At 37.9% G+C, this 22,333-nt stretch overlaps 1 protein-coding gene across 1 annotated transcript in view; it reads left to right on the plus strand.

The window, feature by feature from the left end:
- ARMC9 (armadillo repeat containing 9) overlaps window positions 1–22,333 on the plus strand; it is a 53,184-nt gene that overhangs the window by 26,195 nt on the left and 4,656 nt on the right. Inside the window, 12 exon segments of the mRNA XM_030455840.1 lie at window positions 162–254; window positions 457–547; window positions 1,381–1,504; window positions 3,331–3,470; window positions 4,279–4,355; window positions 6,346–6,420; window positions 7,475–7,565; window positions 8,856–8,914; window positions 12,975–13,079; window positions 13,688–13,803; window positions 17,491–17,612; window positions 21,327–21,459. Of these exon segments, the coding sequence (XP_030311700.1) occupies window positions 162–254; window positions 457–547; window positions 1,381–1,504; window positions 3,331–3,470; window positions 4,279–4,355; window positions 6,346–6,420; window positions 7,475–7,565; window positions 8,856–8,914; window positions 12,975–13,079; window positions 13,688–13,803; window positions 17,491–17,612; window positions 21,327–21,459 (1,226 nt within the window).

Genomic DNA, 22,333 nt, shown 5'->3' on the forward strand with positions numbered 1-22,333 from the left:
TTTAATCTCTTTCCCTTAGATCACTGAGGTTGAATTCCTTCTCCCCGTGAGAAAGGATTTCTCAGCTATGGGGTATCAGCACCTTTAAAATCTTCAGTGGTCTCAATTCACATTACCATTTATTTATTTGACTGGTTTATTTATGTTGTTATTTATTGTAGCGCTTGACAACATCATACCCTGGAGAACAGAGGGACACTGTCCTGCAAGCCTACATCAGTAATGACCTCCTTGACTGCCACAGTGACTGTCAGGTCAGCTGGAAAGCATTTTCCTCCAATTTATATGTAATATTTCTAGTTTATTTCCATAAAGGATCATCACATTGTCATTATTTTAGACATCAATATGCATTTGAAGTTTTTTCACTGTGAAGACTTAGTGAAGTTTTTAAAGCAGGCTAACTTTTTTTTTTCTTGCCTGGTGAGGTTTTATTGTGTTTACTTTCTGTTTCAGAGAAGTGTTCTCAAATTATTACACTCTAAGAGTGAGGTAGTCAGACAGTATACGGCAAGGCTCATCAATGCTTTTGCTTCACTGGCAGAAGGTAAGAGATTTGCTGCCAAAAAAAGTGTTTTCAAATAAGGCTTATAGGTACCTCTCAAGTGCATGTCTCTGCATGTAGAAATTTAGAGCCTTGGAACCCTATTTGCACCCCTTTTTCTAGGGATTCAGCATCTTTTGTTACACGCATTCAAAACAGATTTTTAATATCTGAGAAGTTTTCATTTTCACATTGTATATTCAGCATTTCTGACTTCTTTTGATGATTTTTGGTCTATGTGGGAGTTTACTCCCACATACTTTAATATGGTCTTCAGTCTCTTCATGAGTTAAAAACAATCTCCATTAGTGAAGCATCTTGTAGGCTGACCTGCTACTAGAATGCCCTTACACCTTCTTGGTCCTCATCTGAATAAATCCTTGTGCCTCACTGCTCTTTGCTCGCATATATATGCATATCCCTGCCTAGCCCAAATTAGTCCTCAGTTTGGTGCCACTTGAGGAGCTAACTGCTTCTAGGAACTGAAATCCCATTCAAAGTCAATAGCAGTAGTATGCCTAACTTTCTTGAGCTCTCTGGACATCTCTCATTTTCCTAGAGTATATAAAACCATGATAGATCAAGAATCTTGTGCTGGAGAGGGTTAGTGGATTCTATGTAGCACTAACTTGGCAGGTGGGGTTCTCTTATGCTGAACTGAATGCAACTGGTCTGCCAGATAACCCGTTTGTGCAGGTTGGTTTGGGTCTTGGCACAAGGTTGTGGCTTGTCAAGAAGAAACTGAGGCCAGTCTTGCTTACTTTTCCAAGGAGAGGGAGCTGTTCTGTCATAAGCTGGTATCTCAGCATCTGTTCTTTCATCACTTTTTGCACCAGGTCGTGTCTACCTTTCTCAGAACCCAACGTTGCTGCAAATGCTGGAGGAGAGGCTGAAAGCTGAAGACAAGGATTCCCTTACATGGGAGAATGTTCTGGGGGCTCTGCAGAAATTCAGCCTCAGGTGATGAAAGCACAGCACGTAGTGGTGACAGCAGGAGAGGAAATGCAGGCTAGATAGGCTCTGTTCAGGGAGGAAAGAAGAGCACTTTATTTTCCCATAACAATCATCAGATCCTCAGATGAATGATGAAAACAGTGTCATTTATTATGGAGAACTCAGTTTTGCTAATGGAATTAACCTGACTTCCTACCAGCTGTCAAGACTCAAGTAAATGCACATCTACGATAGACTTGTGTACTTTGTGGGTATTCCTTAATTGCAAAAAGTGAAAAACTTAATGTAGAAAGTTCTGAAGGTCCTACATAGAAAAAAGTTTCATTACATTCCAAAACATAAGGTTTTCACTATCTGTTCTGCAAACATTTCTCAGGGATTTCATCCTCATCCTGTTGATCCTCTTTCCTGGAGCTGTCTATGCGTGGGCTGTCTTGTTTCTTACTTTTGCTTTAGCAATCTGACTCAAATTTCCACCATAAAAGAAATATCATGCAGAAGCAGTAAAGGACATCATGTTGCTCCCATTAATAAAATTAATATGATCTAGGGACATTTTTCACGTACTCAAGAAGAGTATTCAGCCCTGAATAGTTAACTAAATGTAAGAAGGTAGATGGATGTGTTTAACTCTTGTTATTTTCATTCTTGTTTCTTCTAAATTAAGGCTGCAAGTGTTAGGTTTTTGTGTTGTTGGATTTTTATTTGTTTGGGCTTGTTGAAGAATGAGGGCTGCTTTTGGATTTGTCTCATTTTGAACTTGTATTGGTAAATAACATGTAAATATGCTTTGGGTAAAATTCCAGACTGTTTCCTGATATTGTAGTATATATATGTATTTCAGATGAAAGAATAAATCTTCATACCCTACAGCTTGAACTCCTAAATCAATCTTAGAGAAAATCAATTTTCTATTAAAGCAGTTGTTGATAGCACAATCAGATTGATTTTGGGGCCTCTGCACTAAACTACTGAAAATTTGTGATTTTTTTAATATGTGATCAGATGCTGCCTTCTTTTCCTCCCTTCATGCTGTTGGCCTACTACAGGATTCAGAACTGAGAAAGCATATGAGCTTTCAGAAGTAATCCAAGTACTAAGACCAGGAAAACACCTGCTTTGACCTTTGTAACTTAGACTTACAGCCCATTGGAAATAATATGATTAAAAACAGTGTTCTTCAGTAAGATCTTTCAACCATTATATACTTCTTTTTGTATTGTAAAGAAAAGACTTTCTGCTGTAGGGGATAAAAGTTGATCACCTAGCAATTTATTTAGTATAGCCTTTGAGGTTGACTACAGACAGAGTTAAAAGAATAAGTGATTTAAGAATTTCTAGAAAAAAGAGTGATTAAGAATTTCTAGAGAATTTCTAGATTAAAGCAAAAATCTTATTTGTCAAATAAACCATTCAGAAGTGCTATGACTGCCTATGGCAGAAGTAGTTAATTTGTTTTATGGATCTGTTGTGTGTAGCTGGCTTTTTAAACCAATTTAAAGACAATTGAAAATGCAACTTTAAGTGGAGTTAGAAGCTGTAGAAAACAATGAAGAAACTTAGCTCAGGTTTAACAAAACCAAAAAACCCCAACACACCCAACAGTGTTTTAATTCTTTAACTGTGTGGGAATCTGCATCTTCAGTTTTGTCAGACTTTGTTTAATTGATTCTGTCAAAATGGGTAGGTTTGGGGTTTTTTGTTAGCAAGCTAGTTTATAGCAGGTAGATGAAGTAGTAGAGTTTAAATGTTCTTATGTTCACTACAAATGCACACTAAAGCTGTTGATGATGTGGTCTGATTTTTGTGGGTTTTTTGTTTTTTATTCCTAGGCGTGCTCTGCAGTCAGCAATGATCAGAGATGGGCTGATTTTCTGGCTGGTTGATGTTCTAACAGATACAGATTGCCTGTCTGATTACACACTGGAGTATTCTGTTGCCTTGCTCATGAATCTCTGTCTACGGAGTGCAGGTGTCTTACATTTGACTTACAACCTTATTCCAAGAAATGGCTAGGGAAGATTGTGAATCTCTTTTTCTGATATACCTGGATTTTTAAGTGGCTATAATTAGTAGCAGGGACTGCAGAGATGAACAGAGATATAATCAGTGTTATAATTGGATATAACCAGTGTTATAACCAATGTTTTGAACACATCACTTTCCCAAGAATCCCAGGCTGTGGAAGTTGGAAGCATGACCAAAATCTAAAGAACTAAGAAAACAGTTGATTAGTAGAACCCTCTAAGATTTGACTGATTTTTCTTGACTATATCTGAGGACTGCAATTCCTACATTCCAAGTGCACTTTTCAAAGGACAATTTTTACTTGTGGAAGAGATTTGTTTGTATAAACTTCAGAACTGAGTTAAGCAAGAGGCTTAACCTTCACCTAGGGAGTGAAATACTTGCATGCTTTGTTTCACTTCTACTCCCCACAGTAAAATAAGGTCCTGTCTATGTTCAAGAGACTTTAAAGAAGCTGAATAAGTTTCCTTTTAAAAATGAAATTAAGGTAGTGGTGAAAAATTGATTGCTTGCCATAAGCAAAATAATATGTTTGTTAAAGATTTTAATATCCCTTTGCGTTGCATCCTGTCCAAGATTGCAATTGTATAAATCCAGAGTAACTCCACTGATTTCAGCTGAGCAGCAGTTGGCCAGGACAAGGAACAGTATTGCTCTGTGTAAATGATATTTAGTACAGATTTTAAGAAGTAAGCAGCTTGCTCTGATCTGTTACATTTTTTCAAGCATACTTATGTTTTCACCCTTTGCAGGGAAGAAAATGTGTGCAAGGATTGCAAACCATGTGCTCAAAGTTCTCTCTGATCTTCTTGGCCATGAGAATCATGAGGTAGTTGTACAGCAAACTTTGGGTTAAGGAAAAGGTGACAAGAAAAAAAAATATTTTAAAAAGCAAGAAAGTAAGAAGTAGAAAAAAGTAAATTAGTTTTGTTTCTCTCACTAGACCTTCATGTTATTAAGGTGTGTGAAATTTTCCTGAAATTCCCAATTGTCTTTTTTTTTTTTTTCATTTGACACTGGTCCTTCTGGACATAATTGTCTTTCTCTAAGAAATGTTGGCAGCTAAGAGTGATTCTTTTAGATGCATGGTTATCATGCAATCCATGTGTCTTCTTGATTGTAGTTTCTGATATTGTTTAAATGTCATCTCATACCAAATCATCTCAGGCTAAACCAGCTCATTAGATGAACAATGTGTGATGTCAGCCATTATGCAAAACATCAGGTGCAAAGAAGGAAATTTGCTGGTACTTTTAAGGAATATTATGAGAAGGAAGTACAACTGTGACATTCAATCCCTCATGTCTTTTTATATACCACTTCATTTAACCTGGCATTTAACCCTCTTGTGATTCAAGTTTCTTTTCTGTCTCCAGACACACTAGCAATGAAAGGACCTGAGAGAAAAATTATTAAAATTATTAAGTATTTCTACCTAAAGAGTGATGCTTTTCAACACATCACTCTGGTATCTTTTGTCTGCTATATAAAGTGTTACTTATCTGTCTCTGCAAAGTGGCATTTCTTTAACCAAGGAATAAAATTCAAACCAGGAAAAAAATGTGAGAAAATATTGTATGAAGTTGAAATAATAGAGGCAGAATTTTTACCAGGGTATTCTTGACTGATTCTTGATGGTTGTTCAAGCTGCAACAAAATATAAACTCTGGTGTCTCGTATTTATATACAATTTTCTTATCATCAGGTTTTTTTGTTTATCACTTAAATTGAAAATAGAGACTGGATTTGAATAAAGTGTTTACTCTGCATTTTATTAATTTATTAGAAGACAAAGATTAGTTCTTTAGCTGCACTGTTTCGATTAAGATGAAACCTGGCATACCTTTATACTATTGTTTTGCTACCTTTGTTTTTATGAAGATGAGAGTTAATACAACATGTATACCAAATAACATCCCAGTTTCTAGACTGAAATATTTAGAAATGCTATCAAGTTTGTGCCTTAGAATGGCCTTGAAATTTCTCTCAGAAGGTGGATTCTTACAGTCTAGTTTGTACCAGCACAGCTGATAGAAGTTCTGTTATCAAAGTTGAAGGCAGAAGGCAATGCTTTTGGGTGCCAGGAAACCTTTCTGAGAAGCTGTGAAATCCTTGTGTAAATCCCACTCCCTTATCTTTCCCTGCTTCCCCTGCTCCCAGTTTAGCTCATTGTTAATTTTTTCAAGAGTATAGACAGAAGATGCCTGGACATGTTAGTGCAGCAAGACTCACTAGCCAAAAAAAAAGGGTAAAACTTGCTTGACACATCTGGTGGCTTTCAATAGCCTTAATATGGAGCTTTCATAGCTGGGTTTTTTTTCCCCTCTGTTGAGGTACAGTAGCAGGCAGCAGAGTTGGAGGATGTTTTAAGATCCTACAGTTTTTATGTTTATGGCTACAAAGCTTGACACCAGTCTTGAGTTCATGCTGACAGTCTTGTCCCTGTTCTTCGTCCTATTTTTTGTACTGCCACTAGTATTTGTTCTTTTTCTGCATTTCTGTGTTTTGCTTTGTTTTGCACCCCTTTTGGGGGGGAATAGTGGGGGGGTATGTGGAGAGCTAGGTTAATTTGGAATAGTACATTTTTAGAAAGGGTGGTGGGAAAATTTGCATGCAGCAGTATTGATTTAGATCAACCATATCACAGTGTATTTGCATCCTAAAAGCTCATTGCTTCCCAAATGGGAGTTTTTTTCAAGTGCAGGCTAGCCTATTTAAACTCTATGAACATACCTGTTCTGTACTTTCTTTCTTAAATTTTGCATATAGTCAAGTGATATGAATGTCTTTCTTAGAGTTATTACTGTTTTTCCTCCTAGATACAACCATATGTGAATGGAGCACTGTACAGCATTCTTGCTATCCCTTCTGTACGGGAAGAAGCCAGGGCAATGGTAAGAAAAGTTGCATTGCATAGCACAAAGATCATAGCCCAAGAACACATATGCCAAAGATGGCATGCACACAGGTAGCCATTGAACAGTGTGCAGCAGTGTTGTGAGGTAGGAGCCGTGGCATTTGAGAAAGGAAACCACAAGAAGCAGGTGTGAATGCATGTCTCAAAACACTTTTGCCATGTTTGCTGGTCTTTTCCTAGAAGTGGTGCCCCTGAATTGAGAAGAATTCTGTCTAAATTATAAACTAAATGTTTTATTTTAGTATAATGTTGTCCATTTTCATAAACTGGATATGGCCCAGATGCTTTCGACTGACTTGCTTCTTCTTCCCCTTATTTAACTCATTCAGCATCAGTGAATAGCTACTGAGAGGGTGAGTTCCTCTTGCTGTTTTTGTTTCTGCCTGGTGGAGAGATGGTTAGCAGGGAGAGGCAGCAGGAGGAAGGTTTTAGCAGAACTAGGAACTGATCCATGAAAGTTCATCTGATGGTAACACATATGTTTTGACTTCTGGATTTGAGGAAGCCCTTCCTGGGATATCACGGTATCTTTATATCTTAAGGATTAACCTAGAGAGTTATGCAAACATAATTGTTGTCAGATGCTTTACCTCACTAAGCACAGAGGACTGGAAGTAAATTATTAAAGACACAGCATCAAGCCTATAAGGAGAGAAACTGTTTAAGGGAAGGTCAAAGCCAGTCCTGCTTTTTTCTTCTCAGTACCTTGCACTGTTGTCTCTGTGAATGCAAATTTGCCCTTTGCTGTTGACTACTACGTACTGAATTCAGAAGGCAGAAACAGCAGATCTGTTGTAAAAATTGCTGTTCTTTATGGATATTTCCATATTGAAACCTAGATGCAATCTAGACAGCATATTTCTTTTGCTTTGAAAAGTGTATGGGACAAAATGGAGCTCTCAGAGCTGGACACAGTGGTTTGTTTCACACTACCTTTGTTTTTCCTGACAGAACAATGGCATTTTAGGTAACAAAACTGTCATTCTGGTCACATGAAATACTAATCTAGCAATGTTTTCCATCAAATCCAGGGAATGGAAGAAATTCTGCGCTGCTTTATCAAGGAAGGAAATGCAGAGATGATCCGACAGATTGAATTTATTATCAAGCAGCTCAATTCAGGTCAGAAGAACAGATGCAGCTATCTGAGCTGTAAATCTTTCACAAAAGCCATAAGAAAAAGCTCATGTTTTTACTTGGCATTGATGCTCTCAAAGAACAACAATAGTGTGATGGTCTGAGAGAGGGTGAATAGTGAATGTCAGGATTTGAATGTCAGATGTATTTTAAAATTTCTTTTTGTGTTGCAATTATAAATAAGAAATAAAAGGCTAAGTAGGTCTCAATTCCAAAGTTTTGGCTTGGTAAATAGAATGACCTTAACTATTTTCTTCCATGCTACTGACTTAACAGTAGTGAGATTGTTGTCGACTCCAAAAATAAGTGAATACAATTTGTAAAGTGGAACTTAGGGACTAGATCTCTCTCTGCTCATCTTGCTCTGTTGAGGAGTATAGCTTTGTTAATCCAAAAAGGCTTATTCTGAACAGAGAGCAGAGACCATCCTTTTTGAAGAGTATGTTGATGGGTCCTAGGATCTGTAGATGCTATATTAATACAGACAAGTATGACAAGGTGGGATATTAATTGTATTTTCTGTTCCCTGTGGCTGAAAGGAATGCTGAAGAAAGAGAAAGCAAATAATGACGAGGAGGTGAATTCTTACTAAGCTTTCTGTACCATAAAAATAGAACAAGTTTGACTGCTTTCTTTCCTTTTGGAAGACAACCTAACTTATGGTCCTAGATTGCAAAGAGAAAATGTAAGCACTGTATTTCCACTGTGCAATATTTGTTGATCAAGGCTATAGAATTACTCCTACTGCCTGTGAGTGGAATTTTTAAAAGGTTTTGTCTGATGGCTGGGTAAAAGTTGAGTGCAGAGATTTCCAGTATAAGCCTGGCTGCTTTTTTGTAAGAAAATGAGTTTGTCTAAAAGTAACAGTAAGTATTCAATGTGATAACTATTTTTTAAAGTATAATAGCAGTATAATATGGAAATGTTTGTAGAGACAAGTCTTTTTAAAAAAAATAATTGAAAAAATACAAACTGGCCAATGCACACATTTTCATTCAAGTTTGTTGGTAAATACACTGAGACATAATAGTGGGGTTTGTGAGAAAAGAGCTATTTGAGAGTGCTGCTTTTTCTGCCATTTTCCTATCTACAAACTGATTTTGGTGATTGCTAGATCACTTGACAGGAGCAAATATTTCCAATAGTTGTGCTGAAAAGAATTAGGTGTAAATATGAGACGAAAACTAAATTTTACTGCCATAAAAGAGGGGCAATAACCAGAAAGTAGTTTGCACACACACTCTTACACCATTTTGTTGTTTTGCTTCTTTCTAGAAGAGCCGTTAAATGATAGTATTGTGTCTGATGATGAAGAGGAAGAGGAGGGTGAGGAAGTAAGTTTAAAGTCTCAGGAACCTTTTATAAGTATCTGCAATGTTCTAAACAGAAAATATTTGTGTCAATAGGCCAGACCTTGAGTTACATTGTGGGGGGTTTTTTTGGTCGGTGTTTTTGTTTGTTTGTTTAATTTTTATTTCATTACCATAGTGTATTAACAAGCAAATTGGGTCTGTTTCTATTCCCTTATCTTCATCTGAAGTCCTACTCTTTTATTTTGGCAAGTCACCAGCTCTGTGGTAAAAAAAGGATTGTAACTTGAAATAAGTAAAGAAGTAAGGAGCTACTGTAGCAGCAGTGATTTTGCTTTCAAGCAGATCCATTTCAGCAGTTAATAAAGGAAGCAAATGAACCAGCATATTGCCAGAATAGTTTATAAATGGCGTGTTATTTTTTGATTAAGGGTGTGACCTTTTTTTGGTGTTTAGAAACTTCAGGACCTATTTAATTAAGTTTTCTATATGTAATGAAGGAAAACAGTAATTAAAAATTAAGAAGTAAGTCCTATAAATAGAGGAAAAAATACCTTGGGAAAATAAACATGAAAAACTATCTCATGGTATGCATAAAGTGGTTAGATGTGAATGTCCAGGTCTGCTAATAAATGCATTTTATCTCAATACTTCAGCATTTTTTAAGAAACTATCTACATAGAGTAATGGCATCCCAGGTGCAGGAAACACAGCATGTTTGATAAGCTAAATTAAAAAGGAAAGGAGAGCTTAAATGATGTGAGGGAAATGTTAAACTCGGTCTTCAGTGGTGATACTGCCATTGCTATGTTACCCTAAGTGCACAGCAGGGGTTAAAAATACATTGTGTAACAGTAACATGGGAGTTTTATCTGAAAGAAGTCTAGTGCATAGCACCTTTATTTCATTGGGTAGTCTTGCATGAAAAGCTTAAAAGGTTGCTTTGAGGACACCTACCATAGCTAGTGTTTGAAAATATTTACATGGGTGTGTGTGAATATAAATTTATATCATGTATCTTCCTTGAAGTTGATGGTTAGTGATTGAGTTAGTGATTTCTGCAAAATGTTTTTGTATTCTAAATATTACTGGAGAACATGCATTCCCTACAACCAAGTTTTTAGATAAAAACTAAGGGTTTCTTCCTAAACCAACAAGGAATAAGACAAAACTTCCAGGTCATCTGTGTTCACATTCTACTAGCTTGTTGTGTGCTAATGAACAATGATAACCTTGCTACAGTCCCAAACTTGCCATGTTACTACAGGGTGACCGAGTGCACGTTGAGCCTTTTGTGTTTTGAAAGCAGAGAAATCTGTAACCACAATAACACACCCCACGTGGCTCATATAATGAAGGTGTGTTGTCACCCACAGTCACAGTGCATATTTTCTGGTGCTTAATATTATCTTGACTGTTCTGTTATATATTAACTTAATTTATCTTCAGTATTTGATCTTTACATTTGCTTTTTATTTTACTAGGACCATCTTTAAAAGCTGCTTGTAAAAGTCAATATGGGATATCATAAATGTAATTTTGAAAGTTTAGTTACAAATTAGAGCTATATTAGATAACTGTACAGTGACACTTTATCAGACATCCTCTGATCCCATGTCACTCAGCACCTGGCAATAAAATCTGTAAACTTCAGTGTGAAAGTACAGTTCAGCTAGAGAATACATCCAAAGAGAGAGAGCTTAATCACAGACCTAATCACTAATCACAGGACTTCCAGCCATTACATTAAAGGACTTGGCTGCCAGTGCTTGCTGCAGCCTGTGAGCACTGGTGAACAGGGCACCAATTGTGTTATTTCAGCAGTGGAATGATGGTGGGTCTGTCAAAGCTCTTTTTCTGTACAAGGAGAAAGAGGAGGAACATGTTCAGGCTCAGTTACCTGGTATTTTGAATACTTTCAAGGAGAAGCCCAAAATACTTCCTAGAAATCAGGAATTGGAGTTATCTGTCTGACAAAACATGTCAAAAGAATATTGGAGGGGTGAAAACTGGGGAAGCCAAAGCAACGTGTGAGGAGAAGTTAAATACATCATGTAGACAGAGAGCTGGATGGAAGAGCAGTGATGCTCTTACTGCAATGTAGAAAGCATTCTTGAAGAAAACTGCTCTTGTTGCTTCATTAACATACCATATGAGAAAAAATTTCCATCAGACTATTTATAAAGCTCGTATTTGTAGCTTTTAAAATTCTTTTCAAAGTCTATTTTGCAGTTTGGAGTGTGGGTTTGTTTTTTGTTTTTTGCTTGATACAGATGATTGTTGCCGAGTCTACAAGTGTGTGCTTGTGTTTTTCCATTATCTGGATTATTTTTCACACCCATCTTCCCAGGTAATCGGGAGCTGATTTTAATTTATCTTGCCTTGGAGAGAAAGGCAGATGGAACATCTTCTTGAGTACCTATGCAACCTTATTTTTATGGCTGAGCATCTAGAGAATAGAGAATCTTTGTGAGGGTGGAAAGGGTTAACAATTTGGTAACTTCAAAGCACTTCCAGAAGAACTATAGGGTTTTTCAATTAAATCCATGCATGAACAAATAAAATATGAAAACATTTTACTCTAAACCTTAGAACACTGTGTGGATTATTTGCAGGATTTCTGTAACTGCTTCAGTTGTTCTCACACAGGCATCTGATGTCTCTTAAGACTACAGCATCAGGAGCACTTGCACAAGCCTGGGGGTTGTGACTTGGGACCTTTGGGGGGCTTTTGTCCTCTCAGAGCCACAGTGGAAGACCAGGCAGGAGATTTCAAAGTAGAACTGGATGGTGCTGTGGGCTCCTGAGTTGAGCCCTTTGTGCCTGTTCTTTTTATCTCTGCTTGACACCTATGAATGGGGAGGTGTTGAGCAAGGAGAGTAACTAAATCAACACAAAAATTATGGGGTTTAAGGCATTTGGTACAGAGGTCATTAAATTTGAAAAAAAACCCCAAGCCTGTAGATCTCTGGGGAAGCCAACACCTACTTGGTCTGAGTGATGGGAGTCTTGTTATTTTGCACTAAACAAAGACTGGAATCAGTCAGCCATTTTCATTGTAGGAAATACCTTCCCTGTACACACTTCCAATGTTTTTTAGCTCATGCTGTTTTTGGAGAGCACTCTCCAAGCATCTATATTATTGGCTCTTCTTTGTGGAAGAGGTTATTTTTTACTTTGGCTAGTGAAAACCAGTTGAATTTAAATCACATTGAAGGGAATCTGCTTTTCATTTTCTTTGTGCTCCAGGGCTCATTGAAGCTTGGTGGTCATTGTTTTTAATGGAGTTTATGCCAGGCTCTCTATGTTACTATTACAATATACATTTTACAATTATTCATCATGTTTTTTGACAGACATTTACATATACTGTCACTGTCTCTTCCAAAAGCAAAGCACATTTTCTTCATCTGTGGTGGGTCTTAATGAGGGTATCCTGTGCAGCACAGAGGAGAATTATTTTTGGTAGCAAAAATGCTAATTTATTGTATTGCTGGAGAAGTCCCTCATACTTTAAAATTTCCTGGCTTGTACATCTATAGGAGTAGCAGAACATCCATGAATGATGAACCACCCATAGCTATACTGCAAATAGGCTGTGAGAATGAAGTCTTGGTATGTTTCACTTGCGAGTTGTTTACATTTGGGTTTTTTGTGGAAGAGTCAATAGAGCTCTGTTGCCTTCTTGTATATTTGTATCCTAAAGCACTGATTGCAAGAATTTTGTACCAGACCCATCTTTCTCAGACTCCAAATAATTATTTGGGGTTGGAAACTTTAAGAATTTTGAAATGCATACTGTACTATTTGGCGAAGCATTTGTGGAAAAAGAGGTGGGTTGTTTATTTTTTTTTTCCTCAGGATTCTTTAATCTCTGGTTATGTAAAAAATGTAGGTGAATTTGTCTTCAGGTGTCTATTTTTTCTATAGAAAATGTTTGCATATTACCACTTACGTGTAGATTATTAACAGTCATTTATCTGAAAAGTACATATCATCCAAGTGACTACTGAAGTGAGAACTAAGTTTGAAATGAAAACTTCTCAAAAGCTGGGCTGAAGTAAAGTGTGTGCTGATATTGCAGGAAGATCGTGACATCATGGAGGCTGATCTGGACAAAGATGAAGTTTTGAAACCTCATCTGGGAGAGCTTGCAGGAGAGAAACTGCTAACAACTGAGTACTTGGGAGTGAGTACCACTCATGACCCTCTTGAAATAAATTAATTTGCTGGATTAAGTGTTAAATTTCAACAGTTTCATTACTTTCTGAAATCTTTTGTTCTTCAAATTGTTCCTTGAAGAGAGAAATTCTACTAGCATAGCAGTCCAGATCTTTCAGTCTGCTTTATTAGCTGCTGTTCAGAGTAAGTGAAGTAAGTTTGAGCCACCCTTTCACAGGAGGTGGTCAGGCTTAATAATAAGCTAAAGGCAGCCTTAGGGTTCTAGTGCTACATCAGTGACTTCGTGGGCACATAAAGCAAAGTGCTGAACAAGTTAATGGACTGCTGGTTTGAAATGATTTTGAAAAATAAAGCTTAAAAGTTAACTCTTCCTGCAGGCATTATGCCAGATCAAGTATTGTATGTTTTACCTTAGGCAGCAAAAAGCCATTAAGGAAAAAAGCATAAAGTTGGCATGAGCACCATTTAGTGTGCTGTGACTAATTTGAGATAAATGTGACTGTGTGCCTTCTGGATTCCTGAGTCCATACATAGGTCCACCAGCCAAGCTAAGTTGTCATTCTCTTTTTCTTTTTCATTTTTTTTTTAATCACTTCTTCATTTCCTGTTTGTCAGATAATGACTCATACTCCAAAAACCAAGAAGAAACTGTTTCCTGGTGTGCACCAGAGTATAGATGAGCCTCTCCAGAGACCTGTGACTCCAGGTTATCACAGAACTGTGTTCTTAGTGTAAGTCCAAGTAATGAGACCATGTCATATTTTTTTTAACTCCTTAAAGAAAAACCCAAACAAACAAAAACCCCAAGAGTGCCTGATAAATAGCCCTTCCCTACATAAAAGTGCATTGTCATTGTAATTCCATAAAGACAATTTCAAAAAAAGAAAGAAAGAGGAATACTGTAGGCAGAGAATGGTCCACTGGCTGAGGTCACATACTTGGAATAGTTGAGTAAATGTTTAGTGATCAGTTTGATTTAAATTTGCATTATATCCTGTGTGTTCATAGTCCTTTCATCTTCTCATAAAATATTCTATTGTTTGGATATTGCATGGAGTATCTAAAATGCCTGGGATCTTACCCTTTATAAGCAAGAAAGTATATTGCTCTGGGGAAACTAGCTACTCACCCATAAGAGAACAGATTAAAAAGAAAACTGGAAAGGCAAAAATCTTGGTATGTTCGATTTCCTGCTTTGGAAGCAAGACTTTTTCCAGTAGGAGGGTCTGTGATGCCTTGCTCTTGGTGTGAGTGGAGTCAGAGGTAGAAGGCTGCATTCTAAATGGAATAAAGAAACCTTACAGTCTAGAGTTCCTTCAATGTGCTGTGCCTTCTCTTATAACAAGTAGATCTTTATCTTTTAATTTCCGAGATGAGACTACTTCTTTTCACTGTCTTCACTGAGGAAGCAAAATACCAATGATCTCTGAAATTTAAATTATTTTTTTTACTTTCAGTTGTGTATAGTTCTGGATTTCATCAAATCCAAGTAGCTACAATACAGTATATCATGAGCATTTAATGTTTTGATTTCTGCCAATTCTTAAGCTGAGAGTCACTCCAAAAAAGTATAGGTAATAGTAATTCAGTCACAGTAGTGGTGTGGGTAAGAAGGTTAAAATGAGTAAGTAACCTGAAATACAATAGAGTAATGAAGTCAGAGGACAGAGGTGGTTCTTAGCGGAACATACCAGCCCTGAAGTCTGAAGACTCTCCTGTGTCATTTTCCCTGCCATTCTTTGGTTTCATGTTTGTATTTTCTATTTTTAAAGTATTTTTCCTCCACATTTTAGTGTGGAAGATCCACCTGGAAAACAGTGAGGGCTGGTTGAGGCTGTAGTTACACAGATGCAGTTTAATCTGATTGAAGTCTACTGTTGTGGTTTGGGAGTGGTCCCAGCTTTATCTTAGCCATGTTTGTTCCCCACCACTGTCTTGTGCTGGCATTCTCATTCATTCAAGTAGGTGATCTGACTGGGAGCCCTCCTGAGCCACCCAAATGTCTTTTTATAATTTTATTATTCATATGGGATGATATCAATTATATTATCAGGGCCTTATGAAAGACAAGTTTAACATAGCAGATCTAGGCATGGAAAAAGTGAGGCTGAAGCTCCCACTTTGCTTGCAGATTATTATGCTTGTTGTGGGTTAGGAGACCTGAGCTGATTGTGTGGAATCAGCTGTTTTGGTTGCCTTTCAGCTTATTTAGAAAGTATTTTTCAGGATTAAATCTTAGTTACCACTCGAGTGCCTAAGCATTGTGTTCCTGCTTTATAAATTGAAAGGAAAATAAGCTTGTGATATCAAATTGACTTACCTATGGGGAGTCAGAAAAAGCCCAAGGGAATGGCTTTTATTTCCTGGTGCTATGTAGCACAGAAATCATCAGAAATCATCTCCATAAGTTATCACATGTTGCTCTTTATCACCATCTACCCAGGCAGTATTTTTACTGAACAGTATCCTTGGATACCAAAGTGATATTGGTACCGTATTTTGTCAAAACTTTAATCTCTTTATTAACAGCTGTGCAGCTCATGCCTCTACAAGACAGATTCAGGTCACTACTGGATATGAAATGCTTTTTTACTATTATGGTTCTGGTAGCTTTGGGTGAAGAAGTGTTAGATTGCTGGTGCAAAGCAGTCTTTACAGATGCCTCACTGTGCAGAGTAGGGAGGAACAGCATAAGCATCAGAAATCTACCATGGTGAAAATACATGAAAATGAAAACCCCTCCTCCTCTGGCCAAATGATAGAAATAATAAGTGTTTGGTGCTCCCATGTTTTAAGTAGGAAACATGAGATACCACCCAGAATGAGAAGTTTGTATTTTATATTTAACTAGTTTGTGTCCAAGAAAACAGCTGTAAAGATATGAGAATGTTCCTGAATGTGATTTTCCAACAGAAAAGGACAAATTTTCATGCTCTTTTAATTTTATTAAGTATTAATTTACTATAATGAGGAAATAATCTATTATCTACCTTTGCAAAAGGTAGATAATTAAGGTGACAGAATCTTAGCTTCCTTACTTTGAAATAAATATATGAACTGGATGTATTTTATATTTTAAATAATTTAAGTGGCTTGTGTATGTATCAGATTAAATGGCATGAAAAATCAGAGGCTTTATACCCTCAAGTGCAGCTTGGAGATCATCCAGGAAAGTTGATCTGAATTATTTGAACTTTTGCATTCAGCTTAGTAGTGAAGCTACATTAAAAAAATCGTGTAAATGCTTGCATTCAGAATTGAAGTGAATATAACTTCCTTGAAGTTCTTCATGTGAGGCTCAGTGTAACATGTTCCATTTTAAAAACATGGTGAAAGAGGAAGCAGTTGATGGAGAAACTATAACATATCTCCTTATGAGTTTTTGGTTCATACATCCTAAATGGGGGGGGAGTGGATTTCTAGTCCTGAATGGAAGTATTCACTCAGAAAATTAATGCAGAATAGGCACTGCACATGTAGCAGCTATTCCATGCTAATTTTTCTATGGCTTCCTGGTGCAGACAAGGCTCTAGTCACTTCGGCAGAATAGTCGTGGGATCCCAGAATGGACAAGCTCTTGCTGTATGGAGCTGAGGAAGCCAGGAAATACTGGAAAGCTGAGGGGTTTATTCACCTTTTTCTTCCCCTCTCTCCCTCCTCTTTAAAGACTCCCTGGCTGAGATCACTCGAGGGAATGAACTACTTAAGTTCTGTTAAATGTTTCCTTAGAAACTGATTTAGCTGTGAAATCATTAACTTCCTTCTTGGACAGCATCCTTCCTAACTAGAAATACAGTGTAGTTACCTTAACCTGATATTGGGCAGGGAAACTTGCTGCGTCTGCCAACTTCTTTTCACACCCCTCTTGCTTCTACTATGCTTTATTTCTGGTTACTAAGCAATCTTATGCCTGTTCTGTCCTTCAGCTACCTCAGTTTCTGGTTAATCCAACCTCACTTGGGTAATAAACAGTTCTAGTTAACTGCTTTGTTTTAACTCTGAATTGCATGTTGCTCTGTAAAGTTAAATCCTAGTGATATTCAGGAACAAATCTTAAATTCTTGAAAAAGTATTGAAGACCTCTCAGGCCCACTGTTACACTCTTTTTCTTTAAAAAAAGTCCTGTGAGTATTTTGTGGGACTGCAAAGACTGCAGACTGCATAGTTTCCTTTCCTCAGCTTTTTTATTGCAGTAGAAAAAAAATCTAATTTCAAATATGTCTAGCATCAGCTAATTTGAGGGAGCTACATTTATTCAGTTAAATTATGTCCTTAGCATTAATTTGCAATATGAAATATAAAAGAATTCCAGTATCATCTATGTTATTACAGGAACTCAGAAAAAAATCAGAATTTACTCTCATGCAACTTCTTATGCTGCAAGTATCCATCACCCTGCATTCTCTTTTCTCCTCCAGGCCAGAAAACGACACCAATTCTTGTCATGGTGGGGATGAGAAGCTGCAGTCTCTGCTGCCTGGTCATCCTCCTAATTGCAATATGAGCTCCAGCATTTCCGACCTCTGTGTTTCCTCTTCACGTAAGGATATTCTGCAAATTCTTATGTTAACTCTTGCTGTCTTTCTTGATTGAGGCAGGACTTTGGGGCCCAGATTGTTGTAGACTGCTTTTTTGCAATGTAGCTGTGGAACTGCCCTCCCTTTGTAGACCCCTGGAGCACAAGGCTGTATTTCTGCTTAATCTGAATGGATGGCTGCACAGGTAATGTGAGGTCAGCAGAGACCAATGGTCTCACTTGCCTTCCTCCATCTTGTGTCTTGTGGAAGTGCCAAGGATCATACCCAGGCCTTCTGATCTGCAAAGTAGGTTGTATTTCACTCCATGATGTCCTCTGCCTAGGGAAAGAGCTGCAGCCCAGAGGCAGTGTGCTTCCCAGCAGTCAAAGCCCCTTACTTGATCAAATACACCCTTGTTTGGACCTCAATGGATCACTGTCTGCTGGCACCTGCAGGCATTGTTGGCTAGACCTCTGTATTAAAGTTGAAGGCAGCTGCAGTTATCTGCTTAGATTTGCCACTACATTCAAACCAGAAAAGGTTGGGGAGGATGGGAAGCCAAATGCTGTATAGCTGCATTGTGGGTGATGCTGCTCAAGATTCTGTCCTTACAACCTAAGCTGAAATTAATGCAAGCTCAGCTGGACCTGAGAGCTCAGAAGCACATGGCAGAATTTAGAAGGTTACAGGCTGCTGAAATACTCAATTTCTGACTTGTAATATCCACAGGATCGTGGAACTTCAGATGTGAGAGTATCAGCCTGTTTTCAGGGTTTTATTAACATTTCCAATTAGAGATTTAAGGCAAAATGTTCTGCAGTCTTAGATAAAGGATCTTGCAGCATATCCGCTACAGAAGTATTAATAAGTTCAGACAAAGCATCCCTTTACTTTGCTGAAAAATATGCTTTGACACAGTAAAGAAATAGCATACTTTTTTCTCTCTCTCCCATTTTTTAAATTTCCTGGAGGAAATGAAAAGGATTCTGAGAAAAGGCATTGGAATGGGCTGCCCAGGGAAGCAGTGGATTCCCCGTCCCTGGAGATATTTAAAAAGAGACTGGATGTGGCACTCAGTGCCATGGTCTAGCAGCTGCAACGGTGGTTCAAGGGTTGGACTTGATGATCTCTGAAGTCCCTTCCAACCTAGTCGATTCTATGATTCTATGATTCTATGAAAAGGAACCAAGGTCTTGGAAACAGGAATCTACTTGCATAATGCCTAGAGCTGATAAATATAATGTGCTGAATGGAAGGTATCTGATAGAGGCAGATGAAACTCTTGTTCAGACAGGCAGTTGGGTTCTTGCTGCTGTCCCCAGGGGTCACTTTGCTCTGTAGCACCTTCAGTGTGGCTGAGCCTGTTCTGTGGGAAGGTTCACTGGCCACTTGGAACAGCAGAGGATGCAAACTAATCCAAAGCATACTGATTTGGCAGTTTTCCTTTACAGGAAAAAAAAAAGAGTTTTATATATTCATGCTCCTTAAAAGAAATTAAGCCAAACAGGTATCAAAGGTGTTCTTATTTGCTGTTCTGAAGTGTAATTGGATGCAATTTCTGAGGCATTACGCAGCCACCAGGAGCCTAGCGTGCCTTCTCAACCACCCTTTGATAATATCTTGCCAGTGAAATTTATTCATTCACCTTTGTCACCTTTTCTGTGCTGCTGGTGATGTCTGATAGTTCGCTTGTAAAGATTTGTGTGGAGGTTTGAAGAGGGAACCTGAGTAAGTCAGCAAAGCAAATGTTCATTTTTGATAGGGAATATAGATTTAAAGCTTTCATGCTGAAGAAATTTCTGCCAACTTTAATGTTGTGTTGTCAGAATATTGCTTGTAGCCTCAGTCTAAAACAATTTGTTTGCTATTTTCAGTCAGAATTCTATGTAAGTGGATACTAACAAGAGAATTACTTTATATGCTGAAAAATCTTGGAGGTCAAAATATACTGCATATTGCAAGTTTATATATATATATGTATATGCATATATATATATGTGTGTGTATATATATATATATATATGTTTGTTTGTGCCTTCTAATATATGGCAGGGAACAGTACAAAGCAAAAAGGTGAAAAAACAGTTATACTGCTTCTAGAGTCTCTTCCTATGCTCTGCCAAACATAGCTGTGAAATAAATACACTGTTTATGGAGTTCTGATCATTATGCAATACTGTTGTCCTGGTCAGTACCAGGAACCTTCTCACTTGTAATATATGTATTTTCCAGCATAACAGGCATACTTTGGGATTGAGTTTCCTGCAGACAAGTTGTAAAATGAATATAAGGAACAAATAGTGAAAAAATGGTTAGACTAAAAGCTTTATGTCATCAGTTAGCATAATCAAGGTCATATCTCAAGGGAGCTAAGTTTAGCCTGAAGAAACCTTGATCCTCTCTTATTTTCTAAAACTGAAAACTGTCCTCCATGGCTGAACTCATTCAACTGTTCTTGTGTCACTCTGATATTTTTTCTGGGTTCATCCTCCCTTTTTATCACTTCGGTAAAGAATCAATTTTTTTTAAATTTGGGGTTTTCTCCTTTTTTTTTCCCCTCATTTTTCCTTCTTTCTCCTTTTCCGTCTTTTTTCCTTTTTTTAATTTTTTTTCCTTTTTCCTCTTTCCTCTCTTTCCTCTCTTTCCTCTCTTTCCTCTCTTTCCTCTCTTTCCTCTCTTTCCTCTCTTTCCTCTCTTTCCTCTCTTTCCTCTCTTTCCTCTCTTTCCTCTCTTTCCTCTCTTTCCTCTCTTTCCTCTCTTTCCTCTCTTCCCTCTCTTCCCTCTCTTCCCTCTCTTCCCTCTCTTCCCTCTCTTCCCTCTCTTCCCTCTCTTCCCTCTCTTCCCTCTCTTCCCTCTCTTCCCTCTCTTCCCTCTCTTCCCTCTCTTCCCTCTCTTCCCTCTCTTCCCTCTCTTCCCTCTCTTCCCTCTCTTCCCTCTCTTCCCTCTCTTCCCTCTCTTCCCTCTCTCCCTTTTCTTTCCTCCCTTTCCTCCCATCCATTTTTTTTTCTTACTTTTTTCTTTTATTTTTATGTCCTGCAAGCAGAAAAGTTGTAGACTAAAGATAATTATTACCCCTGGTCATCTTACTACACTTGTTATTCTGAATGTCAGACACTACATATGCTGGGCAGCCAACTACTTGTCTGAAAGTGACCTGATCAGCATTGTTATCAGCATGTGAGAGCAAATGAGGACAGCAACCTGTCCTGAGCATGGGAGTATTGGAGCTAGGGATTTTTCCTAACCTATTATTAAACTTGCACATCTCGTGTTTCAGCAAACTGTCCTTCCCTTCTCCATTACTGCAAGGCATAAATGAAGTATATTGAATATGTGATAAACCTCAAGTCTGACAGAAGTGTAAAATGCTGGATTTTGTCCATAGTCTGCCTGTTCCTGTGGATAGGTACAGACAACTGCAAGTGGTTTTGAGTTAAATGTGGTATCAGCTGATGGTCTGCAAGCTCCCAGTGCATTGCAAATGCAGAGTGTAGTTGCTTTGAGAACAATCCAAGCATGGTTTACCTTCCAACTGCAGAGGGCTGGGAGCATGCACACTGCCATGCTTGATGAGCATCAGCTCACCTGCTGATGAGCCCTAATGTGCTCTGCCACACTAACTCACCAGCCTGCCATTATCTCAAAGTTTCCTTAATACAGCAGGTACTGTGACTTGTGTTTCTGATAAAATTATAATGAGAGAACTTCTCATAGAACTGTTTTTCTTTTTTAAACAGTAGTTGAGATGAAGTCATCTAAAGTAATGTCACCAGGCCATAGGATGGACCGAAGCAGCCCAGGTGATGACAATGCCTCATCTTCCCGACCCACTGACTTCAGCCAGGACAAAGTAAATGGGCAATCTCCCAGGTATGATTTGTCAAGATGAGAACCTAGAAATACAATTTCTACAATACTTGTAGAAATACAAGAGGCATCTGAGGGGACTTACCAGCTAATTCCATGCTGCTGTAAAGACAATCTGTGAAGTCATTTGATGTATGATGTAGTCTGGTCTGAGACAGCTGTGGTGGTGCCTGCCAAACAAATTACCCTTAGCTGTGCCAGAGGCAGCTGTTCAATTTCTAGGCATCTGGTCCAGAATGGGAGCAATCTCAAGCAAGACATTATAAATTAACTTCACATGTATGCACAGTGTAGTCTTCTGCAAATAAAACTTCCTGATTCTTTCCTTAGACTATAACCCATGAAAAATTATTTATTACTAATGAAATAGATAGAATTGTGAGAACAGGGCAAGAATTAACTTGCAGAAGGAAGAAAATTAAGCATTTAAGTGGATTCAGGATGTTTAAACATGCTGTGTTGCTAGCACTGCTGACCAGAGTCCCTGTTTCATCTACTAGACAGGTATAGCTAGGGAGACCATATTGTGAGTTCTCCCAGCAATGGTTTCCAGTCTTTGAAACAATTTATGTCAAAAGAAGATGAAAGATTTTGCTCTCTTTCTTCTGTTTGTGCCTTGAAGCCTCTGTGAAGCCTTTGTCATATGCAGGACTGTGATGTTATATCTTGGATGAGAACTAGGAATTCATTAGTAGTTGGCCCAAGTTTTACCCAAGTTTTGCAGGGTCTTCATGTGTCCTTCAGACATTAACAGCTTTTTCCTATAGCTAATTTGATTGGGCCAAGTTTTAAACAGTAAGCGTAGAGAAATCTTAAAAGCAAGTACATTCCAGAAGTAAAACACAGAATGGGTGGAGATGTGTTAAAGGAGAGATTT

This window comes from Calypte anna, chromosome 9 (genome assembly GCF_003957555.1).
Source record: "Calypte anna isolate BGI_N300 chromosome 9, bCalAnn1_v1.p, whole genome shotgun sequence".
Lineage (NCBI taxonomy): Eukaryota > Metazoa > Chordata > Aves > Apodiformes > Trochilidae > Calypte > Calypte anna.